The following is an 18,291-nucleotide window of genomic DNA, read 5'->3' on the forward strand; positions in this document are numbered from 1 at the left end:
AGCCTGTTCCTGAGGTCCACTATTCTCGGGGAAAAGAACCACCTCCTGACATCTAACCTAGATCTGGCCTTATACAACTTAAATTTGTGACCTCTGGTCCTCCCTAAGACATGTAATTTCTCTGAGCTGAAAGCATCCATGATTCGTGACCAGATTGTGTTTGGTATTCATGATAAAAAAAGTCAGGGAACGTCTGTTGAGAGAAACCGAACTAACATTGGAAATTGCTGTGAAAATATGCCAAGCTAGCGAGCTAGCTCAAAAGCATGCCAAGACTTTCAGTGAAATCAATGATGATGCGATTGCAGTAAGTGCTGCTGTCGGTGCTGTGTCCTACAAGGGGAAGAAACATGGGCAGAACAGAAGTGAAAAGCAATCGGAGGAAGGAATTTTTAATTGTAAACACTGTGGTTACAAACACCAGTTAAAACAATGTCCAGCGTTTGGAAAAATGTGCACAAAATGTCATGGAAAGAATCACTTTGCCAAACAATGCTTTTCAAAAGTAAAAACTAAGAAAGGGCAACGAGTTAATGTAATTGAGGACACTGATTTAAGTGAGACATGTTTTGTAGGAATGGTGTCATGTGACAATATCAAAAAGGATACAGAAAATGTGCAGCCCTCAGGAATTAACAATTCTGAACATAAAGTTAATGCAGTAAAAGAGGACAAATGGATGATCCCACTGCAGGTAAATGGAGCATTAGTTACATTGAAACTAGACACTGGGGCAAAAGCAAACTTAATCAGTATGAGTGACATTAACAATATGAAAGAAAAGCCCAAAATACAGAAAAAGTCAGTACTACTGAAGGACTATAATGGACAGAAAATAGATAGCTTAGGTGTATGCAGACTTAAAGTGACAGTCAAAGACAAAGTGCATCATCTCATGTTTTCTGTTGTGGCTGAAGGACTTGATTCACTACTGGGTGACAAAGCTTGTGGGTAGCCTAGTGCATCGTGGGTAGCCCACTCTTATATACATACAGCACCACCTAGTGTACCATTCCAGAATGACAGGTTACTGATCATTACACTCCCTAACTTATTTAATTGAAACAAACTGTCAACTGGAACACAATCTATTCCCTTCATCATCTTATAAACCTCAATCAGATCACCTCTAAGTCTATGCTATCACTTCACAGCATTGCTCGTGTATTTTTAAGGATGCAAGTACTAGAATGCCCAAATCTCTTTCTATTTCCACCTTCTTTAATGCTTTTCCCTGAAGGGTGTATGAATGTTGAACATTTGCCCTGCCCACATGCATAACACTGCGCTTTAAGCTAAGTTATACATCATTTTCCAGTCATGAGCCCAATCTCCCAACACATTAAGATCTGCCTGAAGCAGACGAGCATCATCTACAGTCCTGACACTCGCACAGATCTTGATCAGGAAGAGCTGTCAAACCTATAAATACTATAAGCCCCAAAACATCACTAAAACTTCAAATAATTTTTTTTTTAAATCACATTTTTAAAATAACTATAAATTACATGAAATAACTATTTTAAGCAATAATTTAAATTTTTGAAAAAATTAATTACATTTTCTAACGTGGCTAAAAATAAACTTACCTTTCTTTAAAGTATTTAAAAATAATAAACCTGTGGAAAATATGTTTTAATTTTAATTAATTCACTACTTACCTTGTTAAAAGCAGGCCTTGCGCCTGCATTTTAAAAGTGTAAAATGTTTACTGGACTTCCCTCATCCACCAACTTTGTAACTTCTTCAAAAATGTTAATCTTTTCTGTTTCCATCTTATTAGTCTTTGTACATAACCAGTCAGTCGCCTTGTTTTTTTCTTACCACACTTAGTTCTTTTAACTTTGGGTATATATTTGTTTTCTGCATTTTTTAATCTTGTTCTTAAAAAATGTCCATTTATATATCCTATATATATCGGTCTCATCACCAGCCAGCAGGTTGACCACTTTACCCGTTCCAAATCATCTGTCATTTTAGCAAAGTTTGCTCTTCTGAAATCTGGTACGAGTTGCAGGCTCTCGGTACCTTTAGTTCTACCAGCCAATAGAAACCTTATAATGTTGAGGTCACTGTTGGCCAGATGTTCCCCCACATGGAGGCCCTGTATGAGGTCAGGCTCAATACTAAACACTAGATCCAATATATGATTATCCTGAGTTACTTCATTAACATGTTGAGTCAGGAAACAGTTTTGTATGTTTTCGACAAATTTTTCAGCTGCACTTCCCACAACTTCCACCGCTGAGTGCTGACAAAGTGCTTACGCCTGAGACAGTAACCCCCTTGTCTGTGTTACAAATGCTGATGGACCTGCTGTGTTTATCCAACATTTTGTATTTTTCTTCCACTCTCTTATTGTTAGGCAAGGGCATTCAGGGTTACGGAACCAAAGGTGGGTGGTTGGGAGTTAAGTTACAGATCAGCCGTGATCTAAATAAAAGTCGGAATAGGCGCCAGTGGCTGAATGGCCCACTCTACTACTGCTCATATGTTCCTAACTGCAGTTCTCCCAAGTTTGCAGCCAAACTACTAATCTAGAAGGTATCATGAACTGTGAAGAGCAAAGAACATTACAAAACGACATATATAAAGCAAGAGGGCAGAACAATGGTTGATGCACTTTAACAAGGCCTCAGTGTCAATGCCCATGCCCAATGCTCCAGCTGCATCATGGGAAGAATCCCAAATTGAAATATTTTCCCAAGGCCTTAATGAGCCTTGCACTTTGGACGCAGGAATTGTCAATAGGGGGTATAGATGAGCAAAGGGATTTAATATTCCTGTAGATAAGCTATTAAAAGCTGTCCTGCAGCTGTTAAAAGGGATCAGAAAGGTTAATAGGATGTTGGCCTTCACGTGAAGTGTAGAATGTGAATGTAAGGAAGTACCATGGCAGTTATACAGACCGCTATTCCATTTCAGGTGACCCAGTTTAGGAAAAGATATACTGGTCTCAAGAGAGTCAAGCAATGATTCACCAGTATGTAGGATTGCCAGCTTTCACAGAATCACAGAAACCCCACAGTGCAGGTAGAGGCCATTTCGGCCCATCGAGCCTGCACCGACGCATATCCCACCCGATCCCCGTAACCCCTACACCAACACATATCCCACCCTATCCCCGTAACCCCACGTATTTAATCCCCCTAACACTAAGGGTCAATTTATCATAGCCAATCAACCTAACCCGCACATCTTTGGACTGTGGGAGGAAACCGGAGCACCCGGAGGAAACCCACGCAAACACGGGGAGAATGTGCAAACTCCACAGGTTGGACATATTCCTGGAGGAGTCATCACATAACCTCCTGCCCCCAAACACCCCGCCCCTGCCATAGGTCACCCGACACCTCCATCCTCTCGGCACACCGCCTTCCCAACCTCATTGGAAAGCAAGCCCTCTTCATTAGATCATTCATTGGATCGGTCAGTCTTTTCCCTCCAACTCCTATATATTTATAATATCTAATAAATGGAAGTGTTTGAAGATTTTTTTTTTTTAAACCATTTTTTAAACGCCCTGATTTTTCTCCTGGGTTGCTCGTATGCAGCATCCTGGAGATTAAACTTCAATTCCTGGAGACTCCAGGCCAATCCGGGAGGGTTGGCGACCCAACCGGAGTGTTACCTGGGATGAAGAGATTAAGTCACAGTGAGGGACTGGGTAAACCTGGGTTGTATTCCCTGGCGATGAGCAAGTTAAGGAGTATTCTGACTGAGGTGTTTCAAATGATAAGGGAATTGACAAAGTTCACTGATCAGAATTTCTACCTTAACATGACTGTGAATTAACCTGAATGAAAAAAAAAATTGGGCGGGGTGTAAAACCGGCAGCTGATTGGCTACCGCCCGAAATAAATTTCACCTCCTTCCTTTCGCATTATGTGCGAATTCTGCATTTACAAACATGGAAATGCTACGAATGAGAAGCTTCTTTGCCCAGGGCGATGACAGAAAATAAGTCCATAGATGAGTGGAGGGTGGGCCATCTTATTTCATACGCAGGATTGTTCAAATAGTAGTCCGTCCCCTTGTGCTGGAACTTACTCCACAGCGGTTTACACACGTGCATTATTTCCCCCCTCTATCAATTTGCTTGTATGGTTTAGGCCCTCTCTGCAGTGTGTAATTTCCCCCTCATACCCCTATCCAGACTAGTAAAAGATCACAGCACAGGAAGTCATCCAGGAGAATTGCTTGTAGGTTGCCAAGTGTGCTTTTGGTAATCTAGATCCTTACGGGCTGTCTGCCACTCCTCCTAAACCTGGAGGGTCAGGTAGCACAGACTCACACAGCGCCCCTGGTGGCCTAAAGGATCCCAGGTTCAATTCCTGAAGAGTGCAGAGTTAGCCAATTTCAGCTGGGCTGCTAACATTTGCCTCAACTTCCCCAAGCTAGGGAGGCTGGGAAACAAAATCAATCCCATTCCCAGTAGCTATCCAGTCAACCCTTCCAGAAAGTACATGTGCACAGGGACATGTGGGATATGTTGATGTAGGAGTTACGGGGATCGGGTGGGCTATGTGTCGGTGCAGGCTCGATGGGCCGAAATGGCCTCTATCTGCACTGTGGGGTTTCTGTGATTCTGTGTGACATTGGGCAAGGATGAGATTGGATGTGGTTGTGATACACTCGATGGTTTAATAGACAGTCGCCGCTTCTACTCTACAAGTACTTCATTGGCTGTAAAGCACTGTAGGGTGTGATGAGCAATATTCCCTTAAAGCTGCATGGCCACACAGAGCTCCAGGGAACCCACACAGCTGGCTTTTCAATGTAAAAATCAGCCACGTGGGGCCAAAAAAAGGGAACATTGGTCTTTATTTTTCCCTCAACATTCTTTAAGTGTGAATGTTCAATTCAGAGAGGGTGGAGGAAGGCGATTGGTGATCATGGATTCAGAGAGGGTCGAGGGAGGAAGGCGATTGGTGATCATGGATTCAGAGAGGGTCGAGGGAGGAAGGCGATTGGTGATCATGGATTCAGAGGGTCGAAAGAGGAAGGCGATTGGTGATCATGGATTCGTATCCAGGCTCACACAGTGCCTTTAGAAAAGGAGTGGAAAAACCAGTTGCTGCCTGTTGATTTGACAGAAGAAAAAAAATAAAACAATAGGCAGACTCACTATTGAAATAGTCTTTTATTGAACCAGCAGAGGCTCACAAGAACAAACATCAATCATAAGTGGTAACATAGCAAGGTTTCACTGCCAGTGCTCCTGTCTAGCAAAGCTGTGCGCTGGGACCAGAGTCTCGCTGAACATACCCGCTAGATCTCTAAATAAGACCGTTTGACTGGAAAAAGAACATTGTTTTGAAATACACTACAAGAACTGCACAACTCCCATGTTACAAAGAGTGTGCTCCAGTGCATGAAACTCATCTAATACTAACAAAATACTAACTCTACAGGATTATCTTTGTCGGATTATTTGTTTTGTGAACTGGTAACAGCCAAGACCAAAGTAAACAGATCACCAACAAACATCCCCAAATTAAAAAAAAAACCTTAATCTCACTGTACTTCTTGTGCCCAGGAACCAGCATCGGTGATACCAAAATTAACATGACTTAACACCAGGGAATATCGACAAGATTATCTTTTTAAAGACAGAATGAGGGGGGCGGGGTGGGGGCGGAGGGGAGGGAGTTGGGGCAGAGAGGAAAATAGATTGTGGAGACTAAAAAGGGTACGGAGGATTATTTTAAAGAGTCCGTGCTGCTGAGGGGTAACCTCGCCCACCGGGAGTGCCTATCGGAAATTTGGAAGTGTACTGTCCACAATTTTCTATCCATCATGCACCGTCGGTGGACTCATAAGCCTACTCCTACTTTAGTGAGGCTGCCCTCGAGTTTAGAAGATTAAGGGGTGATTTAATTGAGGTGTTTTAAGATGATCAAAGGAGTTGATTGGGTAGATAAGAGTCTATTTCCTCTGCTGGGGGAGTCCAGAACAAAGGTGGGGGGTCATAACCGTAAAATTAGTGCCAAGTCATGTCAGGAAGCACTTCACACAAAGGGTAGTGGAAATCTGGAACACTCTCCCCCAAAAAGCTGTTGAGGCCGGAGGCCGAAATTTCAAAACCAAGATCGATAGATTTCTATCAGGCAAGGATATTAAGGGATACGGAACCAAGTGGTTAGATGGAATTAAGATACAGGCCAGCCATGATGTAATTGAATGGCGGAACAGGCCCGAGGGGCTGCATGGCCTCAACCTGATCAATTTACACCTATTTAGCAAATCGCTGAACACAATGGCAAATGACAGGAATGCTTTCATCTCCCAGACATATTTCCACATGGACCCCCACATATACAGAAGCCTATCATCAGCGACTGCTAAACACTTACCAGTTTGCCTAATATTTATTAAATCTATCAGATATTTTATTTTAACAATAGCAAGATACTGCGAATAATATGATGTACAAAATTGTGAGGGGCATAGATAGGAAGGAACTTTTCCCCTTAGTAGAGGGGTCAATAATTAGGGGGCATAGTTTCAAGGTAAGGGGCAGGAGGTTTAGGGGGGCCTCTTTCTGTGCTGTATAACTTTGACTCCAGTAATAGCGTTTCCAGCATTTTCTGTTATTTATTTTAACAGGTGGTCAAGATCTGCCGTGCTTTTCTCAGCCTGTTCAAGCGGCTGGTGAGAAACCTACGCTTCTCAGAGATATCTTCCTCTTCCACCAGCAGCTTCTCCATCTGCTCTTTGCCCTGCAGCAGTTGCAGCATTTTGCGCTGTAGCTTGTTCGCGTACTCCTCCAGGAGGTAGAATCTAAGTACCATAGGGATCAGGTCGGCCAGTCGGTTCGCAGCAATCTGGAAAAACAAAAAAGTAGATCCGCCGTCAAGCAGTCTTCTCCTCTGGGGTCCTATAGGTCTTTTGCTGAAAGTTGTAAGTTAGTGAGGCTTTGAAAAGCCTCAGAACATTGAAGCTCTTAGACTTCTGTGCCCAGTGCACCCAGCGGGCACAATTGGGGATATCATGCGTAAAGGAGGTAGGAATCAGAAATCTGTACACAGGCAGCTGTCTTTCACTCTGCCAGCACAATTTACACTTCATCTAGAGCCATCCTTTGTTTCTTAACCTGTCCCATTACCATCTCCTTTTGTCTTGAATATCTCTTAACCTCTCCTGCCTTCTATCCTATCACAGGCCTTCCCTTTTGTTCTTTCCTCCCCTCCCCCTTTTCCCAGCCCCTACACTTGCTTAAAAATCTGTTCCATTTCCTGCTTTTTTCCAGTTTTGATCAAAGGTCATCGACCCAAAACGTTAACTGTTTCTCTTGCCACAGATGCTGTCTGACCTGCTAAGTATCTCCAGCATTTTGTTTTTATTTCACAATCTGTTCAGGGGGCTCATTAGAGCCCTGAGTTTATATGGTAACTAGGTGGGTGCCCCTTAATACATCTCTAGTGCCGCAGCAACAATTCAGCTGCACATTTGGAATGGGTGCTGAAAAGGAGGTCACCATTGAAAAATGCAAAACAATAAAAATCTGTGGGCACCTCTGCTCTTTGACACCAATATATTTCTTGCCTGGTTCTCAGTTGTCCTCAGTTCCCAGTGCCCCTATCCAATGCAACCCCTCCCTCCCCCATGCAGGGAAAGTGTCTGGCACACAATGTGCAGTCAACTGCCCGTGGGTGCAGCAGAACAAGCAACCACACCCACTGGAACGGAATAGCATTGTCAGTTTATCGTTAAAGATGAAATCGTACAAGTCCATGGCAGCTCACCAGGTAATAGGTCTCTAGATGAATGGACATCGCAGCGATATCCGTAGTGAAAGAAATCAGATGCTGGCTCGGTTCTTCTGGTGACTCATACTCGGTCTGGATTTGATTCAGCTTGTTGCAGTAAGTGATGTCCTGACAGTAGACCATTTTCTCCATCTTGAACAGAGTCTTCAGCATCTCCTCTGCTTCTGTTTCCTGCACCTGACGGATTTCGTCAATCTTGCTCTGTGGAGGACATAGGCCAACACGCTGCTGTGAAGTACTTTACTGAAACGGAAATTTATAGCACAGGAGGCCATTCGGCCCATCGTGTCTGTGTGCTGGCCAAAAAAGAGCTATCCGGCCTAATGCCGCTTTCCAGCTCTTAGTCCATAGCCTTGTAGATTAAAGCGCTTCAAGTGCATATCCAAGTACAGGAAACTCTTTGGTATCCGGCACCGAGATGGTGCCGGTTGATTAAAAATTCCGGATGACGGACGGAGAGGGTTATGTACCGAGGCTATTTTTAACAAAATTTTTTTTATTTTTTTTTATTTTTTATAAATGTGTAGTACAGTAATTGGACTTCCGACCGCACCAAGAAGCCAAGTAGTGGCAGTTTGTCGAACTACCCCCACTGACTAACTCGGCCACTGCGGGAGGCTCGGACTCGGCACCATTGCCGGTTATGGAGGTGTTGTTTTCGGAGTATGAATTTTGCCGGTTAATAGAGAATTCCGGATATTTAGATGCCGTTTAAACAAGAGTTTCCTGTACTTTAAATGTGACGAGGGTTTCTGCCTCGACCACCCTTTCAGGCAGCGAGTTCCAGACCCCCACCACCCTCTGGGTGAAAAAAGTTCTCAACTCCCCTCTAAACCAATTACTTTAAATCTAAAACCCCCTGGTTAGTGACCTCGCTGCTAAGGGAAATAGGTCCTTCCTAGCCACTATCTAGGCCCTTCAATTTTATACACCTCGATTATATATGGCGGCGCGCACAGACGCAGCGGCTTTGCTTCTCCCAGGACGGTGCTATTTACGTTTAATGTTAATGTTATTTGTACTGGACTCATGGGAGCTTGCAAGATCACATTTCGTTGTTCATGTACTTGTGCATTGTACAATGACAATAAAGTTGAATTATTATTATTAAGTCTCCCCTCACCCTCCCCTGTTCCAAAGAAAACAACCCCAGCCTCTCCAATCTTTCCTCATAGCTAAAGTTCCCCAGTCCTGGCAACATCCTGGTAAATCTCCTCTCTAGTGCAATCACATCTTTCCTGTAATGTGGTAACCAGAACTGTACGCAGTACTCTAGCTGTGGCCTAACTAGTGTTATGTACAGTTCAAGCATAACATTCCCTGCTCTTATATTCTATTCCTCGACTAATAAAAAAGTATCCCATATGTCTTCTTAACCACCTTATCTATCTGCCCTGCTACTGTCAGGGATCTGTGGACATGCACTCCAAGGTCCCTCTGTTCCTCTACACTTCAGTATCCTACCATTTATTGTTAGCCCTCCCCAAATGCATTACCCCACACTTCTCTGGATTGAATTCCATTTGCGACGTTTCTGTCCACCTGACCAGTCTATTGACATCTTCCTGCAGACTACAGCCATCTTCCTCACTATCAACCACATGGCCAATTTTTGTATCATCTGCACACTTCTTAATTATGCCCCCTACATTGAAGTCTAAATCATTGATATACATCATAAAAAGCAAGGGACTGAGCCCTGTTGAACTCCACTGGAAACAGCCTTCCAGTCACAAAAACACCCGTCGACCATTACCCTTTGCTTCATACCCATTTCATCAGTCTGTTTACGTCCTCCTGAAGTCTGCTACTATCCTGCTCACTACTTACTACGTTACCAAGTTTTGTATCATCCACAAACTTCGAAATTGTACTCCCTATACCCACGTTCAGGTCATTTATATACAAGAAAAGCAATGGTGCCAATACCGGGCCCTGGGGGACCCACTGCATACTTCTCTTCAGTCAGAAAAACATCCGTTCACCACTATGCTCTGCCTCCTATCCCTTAGCCAATTTCGTCCTCACCCAATGCCCATATATATTTTCCAGTCGCGGTCTGGAGCAGAAACCCTGGTTATTTTACCCCCCTCTTTCTAATCTAGGGGCACTGATTCTAATTGTGGTGCACTATAAACTTAGATCAATGCACAATAAGGAAACTCTCATCAGATCTTCTTAATTCCCTTTGGTCATTGCCCCTGCAAGATGCAGCTGTTCACATTCAGTCTCTTCTAAAGGGTTCAGATTTTCAGACACATCACTCATTCTCCATCCCCTCGCAAATGGAGACAAGGAAGAGTCTTCTACATACCTTGATGCTTTTCATTAGGTTCGGCAACCCTTGAAAATGCTGCAAAGCCATTCCATTAAACACTGACTGGACCATGTCTGTAAGGAAAATAAGACAATCCAATTAGGGGAATGCCATTTCTAGCAACTTTTATTTGTAAATGTTCCTTAGTGATGGAAGTCCTAACAAGCTGCTTAAAGAGGAAGGTAACTACAGATGGCCAAGTCCAAAATCAGATACAACTGCCCTATCATGGACTCCATCCAACAGTTTGATAGTACCCTTACCTAACAAAAATCTAAGGGATCTGGAACCAAGGCGCATAGATGGAGTTAAAATGCAGATCAGCCATGATCTAATTGAATGGCAGAGCAGGCTCGAGGGGCTGAATGGCCTACTCCTACTTAATCTGCGAGGAGAGTCTGCAATCCTTCTCTGTGCCCCAAAGATGAATCAAGTAAAACTCTAGAATATTTACTTAACTTTACAGCTGAACACTATTTGTGCTCGACTAGTTTCCTTTCTTGCCATACCACTTCCATGGAAAGAGTGGCTCAGTAACCATCACATTACACAGGGATTCCAATCTCTAGCTGTACCCATTAGAACCATCAATCCAATCCCTACCCAGATATTTACCCAGCCCTTTTCTAAAAGGTGCCAAACTTTTGACGCTATAAACTACATTCCCACAATTCTGCCAAAAAACAGGAGTCGGCCATTCAGCCCCTCGAGTCTGTTCCGCCATTCTATTAGATCATGGCTGATCTGTACCTCAACTCCATTTATCCACCTTTGATCCATATCCCTCGATACCCTTACCTAACAAAAAATGTACTGATCTCAGTCTTGAAAATTCTCCCCTAGCATCCACAGCCATTTGGGGAACGAGTGTTTAAGATTTCAAATACTCTTTTTGAAAAAGAATGCTTCCCAATTTCACTAACTGGCCTAGCTCTAATTTTAAGATTTCCTCTTTTGTTCTGGATCCCCCCCACCAGAGGAAATGGATTCTCTGTATCGACTCTAATGATTATCATTTTAAACCAAATCCTTCTAATCTCAATCTTCTCAACAACTGACTATTAAACACCTCTAGTGCTGCATTCACAGACCAGATTAACTAGCTGCTCAAAATCTACGCTATCCATTCCTCCTCCCAGTACTTCTAAAGTCTTGAGTCATCTCCTTTCTCAATCTTCCAGTGTCCAGGAAAGACAAATTCAGTTCTTGGAGTCTCTTTTTATTGCCTACAGCCCAAAGATGACGATTAATGCCCTTCTTTTGAACTCTCCAAACTCCCGCCATCAGATCAATCACCTTCTAAAAGACAGTTCTCCAAAGTGTGGTCTCACAAATGTTCTATCTAAAAAAGGTGAAAATAACTTGGTTTGGCCTATAGGGCTCCAACTGCATCCGACTACTTAAAAAGCCTGGTTGATAACAGTTTCACAATGACCAGAAACTTCCAGTGAGTGATCAAAAATCACAACAACCATCGTTTGAGTCCTTTGCCAAGGCACATTTACACGTCAGCCGTGGCTCAGTGGGTAGCACCCTCACCTCAGAGTCAGAAGATTGTGGGTTCACGTCCCTCTTCAGACACTTGAGCACAAAATTTAGGCAGACACTCCAGAGCAATACTGAGGGAGTGTTGCACTGTTGGAGGTGCCGTCTTTTGGATGAGACGTTAAACCAAGCTCTCTCAAGAGGATGTAAAAGATCCTATGGAACTATTAGAAGAGGAGCAGGGGAGCTCGGTGTTGTCCTGGCCAAAAATCACTAAAAACAGATTATCTGGCCATTATCTCATGCGGTTTGTGGGAGCTTGCTGTGTGCAAATTGGCTGCTGAGTTTTCTACATTACACCAGTGACTACATTTCAAAAAGTACTTCCATTGGTTGTGAAGAAACTTTGGGACGTCCTGAAGTTGTGAACTGCACCATAATAAATGCAAGTCCTTTCCTATATCGTGCAGTTTCTTTAATGTTGTAGAGTGCAGCGTAGATCGTACACATCACCTGATACCTCTTTCAGCATTGTGAGAGAGGGAGGCTCCAACTTCAGGATCTGATTCTTGGCTAGTGACTCAAAGATTCTGTAATTGGTAAATCCAGGTAGTTCTCTCCCACGGGACTTCTTGGCATACTCAGTCACTTTTTCACTCATTATATCTTTGACTGCAAAAAAAAAATTGAACAAAACCATTCTTACTATGTATTTCAAAGTCCAGTGATATATTTTGTGTTTTGCATACTATTGTTTTCCAGTGCAGCGAAAGTTTTTTTTTTTTTTAATTTAGAAAAGGCCCAGTGTTCCTTTTTACTGACCTTTGCCCCAAGGAAAATGGGTGCCCCTTGGGGGAGGGAGGGGGCAAAGAAATTCAGCCCTAATATTTTCAGATTCTACGCCCACAATAACCACATGCATTGATGTAATCCTTTAAAAAAGGTAAAAAAATAAATCCCAAGGTTCTTCGCAAATAGAAATATAGAGATTAGATGCTGAGTCAAGGGACAAAGAGTTAAGGATGGTAACTGAAAGCTTGGTCAAAGAGATGGGTTCAGGAAGGGTTTTAAAGCCAGAGAGAAATGGAGAGCAGGGTGGAGGGGGAAAAAGTTCCAGAGACATGGCCTAAGGCATCTGAAGGCTCTGCCACTGATGGTGGGGCGAAAGGACGGACGATGCACAAAAGGCCAGAGTACATCAAGTATCAGCTTGGTTCAGTGAAAGCATGCTTGTGTCTGACTCCGAAGGCTGAGAGTTCAAACTCTACTAACTTGCCAGAGCAGTACTGAGGGAGTGCTGCACTGTCAAGAGGTGCGGTCCTTCAGATGCAATGCTAAACCGAGGCCACACCCACTGGCCATGGCGCTATATGACGAAAAGCAAAAAAGAGAGTTCTCCCTGATGTCCCGGCCAATGATGATCCGTCAACCAACATCACTGAAACAGATTAACTCACTGGGCTGTGAAGCACGTTGGGACTTCCTGAAGATACGAAAGGCCGTATATAAATGCAAGTTCTTTCAGAAATGGCATTCATGCACTTGATCAAGCTTAATGCCCAAACACAACGCTAACGGGGGTCTTCTCTGCTAATTTGAATACTTACACTCATTCTGATCCTCCTCAAGGAGGGTTTGCCACTGCCCAAAAGTCTTTCGCACTACTGTGTATAATTTCATATCATCCTCGTATTCCCTTGAATATTCTCCATTTGTTAAGCTGAAGAGGTCATCAGTGTAGGCTCTAATTTTCTGTAGTTAGTGTGAAAATAACTTTTCAGTTAGTCTTTAACTGTAGCTTGATCACCACACCTGTACCAGCACCTTTCACTCCCTCACCAGCTTCTTCACGCTCATTAAAAATATAATTGGTGATATTTCTCTGCTTAACAGAACGGAGGTTGTTAGCTCTGGGCAGGGGGGGGGGGGGGGGGGTGTAACATTTTCCCAGTGCAGGCACCCAATGTCAGCTGGTCCGGTAGTGGAATGGTGTATGCTGGTCCGGTAGTGGAATGGTGTATGCTGGTCCGGTAGTGGAATGGTGTATGCTGGTCCGGTAGTGGAATGGTGTATGCTGGTCCGGTAGTGGAATGGTGTATGCTGGTCCGGTAGTGGAATGGTGTATGCTGGTCCGGTAGTGGAATGGTGTATGCTGGTCCGGTAGTGGAATGGTGTATGCTGGTCCGGTAGTGGAATGGTGTATGCTGGTCCGGTAGTGGAATGGTGTATACTGGTCCGGTAGTGGAATGGTGTATACTGGTCCGGTAGTGGAATGGTGTATACTGGTCCGGTAGTGGAATGGTGTATACTGGTCCGGTAGTGGAATGGTGTATACTGGTCCGGTAGTGGAATGGTGTATACTGGTCCGGTAGTGGAATGGTTTATGCTGGTCCGGTAGTGGAATGGTTTATGCTGGTCCAGTAGTGGAATGGTTTATACTGGTCCAGTAGTGGAATGGTTTATACTGGTCCAGTAGTGGAATGGTTGTGTTACGAGACTAGTAATCCAGAGAACGCGAGTTCAAATCCCACTATGGCAGTTTGAGATTTTGAATTCAGTTTAAAAATCAGGAAATAATAAGCTGATATCAGTAAAAGTGATCATGACGTTGTTGGAAATGTTGTAAATACCCAACAGAACACTGCCATACGATTGCATTAAGCATTTGCCCACTACAGGTTACCAACTGTTTAAGCAGAACGTTGTAACTTGTATGTGACATCATCGCTATTAAAATTAGCAAAATCTCCTTCCCAATACTAAAGAATGTTTGTTATATTGTTACAACATAAGAAATAAGAGGAGTTGGCCATTTGCCCCTTCGAGCCTGTTCTGCCATTCAATAAGATCATGGCTGATCTTCTACCTCATCTCCATTTCCCACCCGATCACCATATCCCTCGATTCCCCTATAGTCCAAAAATCTCTCAGTCTTGAATATACTGAACAACTCAGCATCCACAGCCCTCTGGGGTAGAGAGAGTTCCAAAGATTCACCACCCTGAGTGAAGAAATTTATCCTTTTCTCAGTCCAAAATGGCCGACCCCTTGTTGTTATGGTTCCCAACAATCCAATATCAAGTGAAAAGAGGATTTATTACAATCGAAACTCTGTACATATATTAGCTCACTGCTAGCCTGCAAACTCCATCGAGAACAACTCTTGATTGCCCATTGATACTGAAGTCTGTACTCAAACTGACATCTATTAATCCAAGGTTTCCCAAAATCCTTTGTCATAAAGCCAAACCTCTTTTTAGGAAAGAACCCTTAAGTTCTCTTTTGTACTTACATCAATGAGGAAAGGAATTTTGTCATCCTCATCAGCTGGTACTCCTGTACCCAGCATCTCCAGTTCCCTACTAGTTTCAGCAATTTTGCACCGAACCTGATTTTCAATTGTCGGCAGGGTTTTCTTTAAAAAGAGAAAAGGAGTTGAAAACATGTTACTTTAAGCGGACAAAAAGCGTTACAGGCAGAGCTATTCCCCCCCCCCCAACCAAATCGAGAGACCGCTTCTATTACCTCTTACTTTTTTCACCCATTTGGCATCCTGAACTACCAGCCTTTACACTTCACCTTGTTTTAGAAAGAAATGACGTCAACTCCCAGAGTCTTACAGTTCTTTCATATTCCTGACGTGGGAGTGGGCAATTAGTTCAGACATTTGAAATGATTGGGGAAAAAAGTGTTGTACTCCTCCCTCAGCGCCATTTCTAAAATGTATTTTATTTTCTTCCTCCTCTTAGGCCTCCTTCGACCAAACAACCTGCTCCCAATGCCAATCTTGAGCTGAATGGGAGATGCCTATACTGCTCTTTATTGTTTCTCCTGGTGCAAAAGCTCTTGGGGCTTTGACAAAGCTACTTATGCATGTACAGCAGGCACCTCAAAGCACTGGAGAGGTACCACCAATGCTGCCTCCGCAAGATCCTGCAAATTCATTGGCAGGATAGGCGCACCAACGTCAGTGTTCTCGCTCAGGCCAACATCCCCAGCATCGAAGCTTTGACCACGCTCGATCAGCTCCGATGAACGGGCCACATCGCTCACATGCCCAATACGAGACTCCCAAAACAAGTGCTCTACTCGGAGCTCCGGCACAGCAAGAGCCCCAGGTGGGCAGAGGAAATGCTTCAAGGACACCCTCAAAGCCTCCTTGAAAAAGTGCAACATCCCCACCGACACCTGGGAATCCCTGGCCCAAGACCGCACAAAGTGGAGGAGAAGCATCCGGGAAGGCGCCGAACGCCTCGAGTCTCTTCGCCAGGAGCAAGCGGAAGCCAAGCGCAAACAGCAGAAGGAGCGCACATCAACCCAAGCACCCCACCCACCCGCCCCTTCAACTACCGTCTGCCCCACCTGTGACAGAGACTGTAGGTCCCGCCTTCGACTCAGTCACCCGAGAACTCATTTTTAGTGTGGAAGCACGTCATCCTCGGTTCCAAGGGACTGCCTAAGAGAAGACTTATGCAAGCTGACTGCCTACCAGATAACGGCACAGAGCTGTATGCTGCCTCATTAAACAACCTCACTGGTGCTAATGACTTCATAGCTTCTGCCACAATATATACCCTGGACCTGGATAAGTGCTTACACTTTTAGCTTTGCAAGATGATTAAACCTCAAAGTGATCTGATTTTATTTAACGTTGGACTTAGATGCGGCTGGATTATTTTGTATGTTATGGAGGAAGCTATGCATTTAGGACGGTGATCGAAGGTGAATTAAACGGTCTTCCTCATCCTGCACCTTTGTGTTGCTGAATAAGAACACCAGAGGAACTTTCTTGCTCTTCTTCGATTAGTGCCATGGGATTTTCTATATCCATCTGAGCCAGCAGACAGGCCTTGGTTTAACCCCTTATCTGAAATATGGCACCTCGGGCAATGCGGCACTTCCTCAGTACAGCACTAACTGGTCAACCTATGTCCCCAAGACCTGAAGTGGGGTTTGAAGCCACAAACCTCTGTCTCAAAAGCAGAGAGTACTAACAAAAGAGTCAAGAGGATTAGTACTACAGAGAGAGGTTATAAAGAATTTCCTCATTTAAAATGAGAGGATACAATAATCAGGAAAGATTTAAAAGGCTGGAGCCCTTTTCTTCAGAAAGAGAGGGGCTGAGGTGACCTGATTGAGGTCTTTAAAATTATGAAGGGGTTCGATAGGGTAGACAGAGAAGATCACAGAATCACCACAGTGCAGATAGAGGCCATTTCGGCCCATCGAGCCTGCACCGACACATATCCCACCCGATCCCCGTAACCCCTACACCAACACATATCCCACCCTATCCCCGTAACCCCACGTATTTAATCCCCCTAACACTAAGGGTCAATTTATCATAGCCAATCATCCTAACCCGCACATCTTTGGACTGTGGGAGGAAACCGGAGCACCCGGAGGAAACCCACGCAAACACGGGGAGAATGTGTGGAGTTTGCACAGTCACCCGAGGCCGGATTCGAACCCGGGTCCCTGGCGCTGTGAGGCAACAGTGCTAACCACTATGCCACCGTGCTGCATAAGATGTTTCCACTTGTGTGGGGAGAAGACACCAAAACTTGGGGCCATCAATATAGTCACTAATAAATTCAATAAGGAATTCAGGAGAAACTTCTTTACTCAGGCAGTGGTGAGAATGTGGAACCCGCTACCACGGAGTGGTTGAGGCAAATAGCAAGGATAAGGGGAACCTAGATAAGTACGTGAGGGAGAAAGGAACAGAAGGATAGGGTGAGATGAAGTAAGGTGGGAGGGGGCTCGTGTGGAGCTTAAACACCGGCATAGACCTGTTGGGTCGAATGGCAGTAAAATTGTGTAAAAATGTTACATAAGAGCATAGACTGCTTTACCACTGATGGTGACTTGAGGTGTGGAATAGGAAGTATGGCATTAGATAAAAAGTGGAAGAAAAATACTAAAGGAAAGGAAGGAATGAGGAAGTAGAATAAGAGATCATTCTGCTGTGGAGCGAGCACTTGCTTTCACTGTGCCAAGTTCCTATAATTCTGGGTCCTTCAGTTGCTAGCTGTGCCTACAAAAGTAAGTAGCTCATGGTGTAAAGAGGAGTGTGTCACTGACCCGGATCTGACCGACAAGTTCGGTGGTCAGTCTGGCAGCCACGCACTGAACCGTTGCCATTTTTTCTTCCAAGAGGGTCCTAGGTGATGAAAGAAACGCACATTAGGACAATAAACGTCACATTTAGATTATGACCCAGCAGGTGAGACACATTTCCCGATTTCCCAATCAACATCAGAATAAATCAGGCTGGTGGGAGCCCCTGCCTGTAATTTAAATGGATTGAAAATCTGGCGTTAGGAGGGCCGGGAGATAAAATGGGCCACACCCGACTCCAGTGAGCTTGACACGCTAGCCCGCTGGCCCCAGAGTTAAAATCGCAGCTATAGACACAGGCCCCGAAATTCTTGGGCTGTGGAAAGGGCGTAGGTCAAGATGTGCACCTGTTTGTGGCCAGGAATTTCTGACCGTTCTGATTTGATGTTGGGGTTCTCCCGGAAAGTCACCCGGCAGGATTTCTAATCGGCTACAGGGCGGGCTGACAAGAGTGTTCTTCCTCGCGCGCAAATGTCAAGAGTCAGGGCGAGGTGACCTCACCTCAACACTACTTCCGTCTGCTCAACCGCCCTCGAGAATGCACATCGCTATTTTAAAAAGTACAATTCGCCAGGACCTGTTCATCAAGGCCCAAGT

General features: G+C 44.3%; 1 protein-coding gene across 3 annotated transcripts in view; it reads right to left on the reverse strand.

Moving 5' to 3' along the window:
- Positions 1 to 5,124: 5,124 nt before the first annotated feature.
- LOC147107850 (interferon-induced GTP-binding protein Mx1-like) overlaps positions 5,125 to 18,291 on the reverse strand; it is a 37,561-nt gene continuing 24,394 nt past the window's right edge. For all 3 annotated transcript variants that reach the window (XM_086007212.1, XM_086007211.1, XM_086007213.1), the window contains 7 exons: positions 17,659 to 17,737; positions 14,867 to 14,989; positions 13,182 to 13,326; positions 12,088 to 12,246; positions 10,087 to 10,163; positions 7,749 to 7,973; positions 5,125 to 6,827 (listed from right to left, as the gene is read on the reverse strand). In XM_086007212.1, coding sequence (XP_085863338.1) covers positions 6,603 to 6,827; positions 7,749 to 7,973; positions 10,087 to 10,163; positions 12,088 to 12,246; positions 13,182 to 13,326; positions 14,867 to 14,989; positions 17,659 to 17,737 — 1,033 coding nt within the window. In that variant the 3' untranslated portion in view covers positions 5,125 to 6,602. The remainder of the gene's footprint in view (positions 6,828 to 7,748; positions 7,974 to 10,086; positions 10,164 to 12,087; positions 12,247 to 13,181; positions 13,327 to 14,866; positions 14,990 to 17,658; positions 17,738 to 18,291) is intronic.

The sequence above is a fragment of the Somniosus microcephalus genome, chromosome 14, assembly GCF_052327205.1.
Source record: "Somniosus microcephalus isolate GS21.2 chromosome 14, FLI_Smic_1.0, whole genome shotgun sequence".
In the NCBI taxonomy this organism is placed as follows: Eukaryota; Metazoa; Chordata; class Chondrichthyes; order Squaliformes; family Somniosidae; genus Somniosus; species Somniosus microcephalus.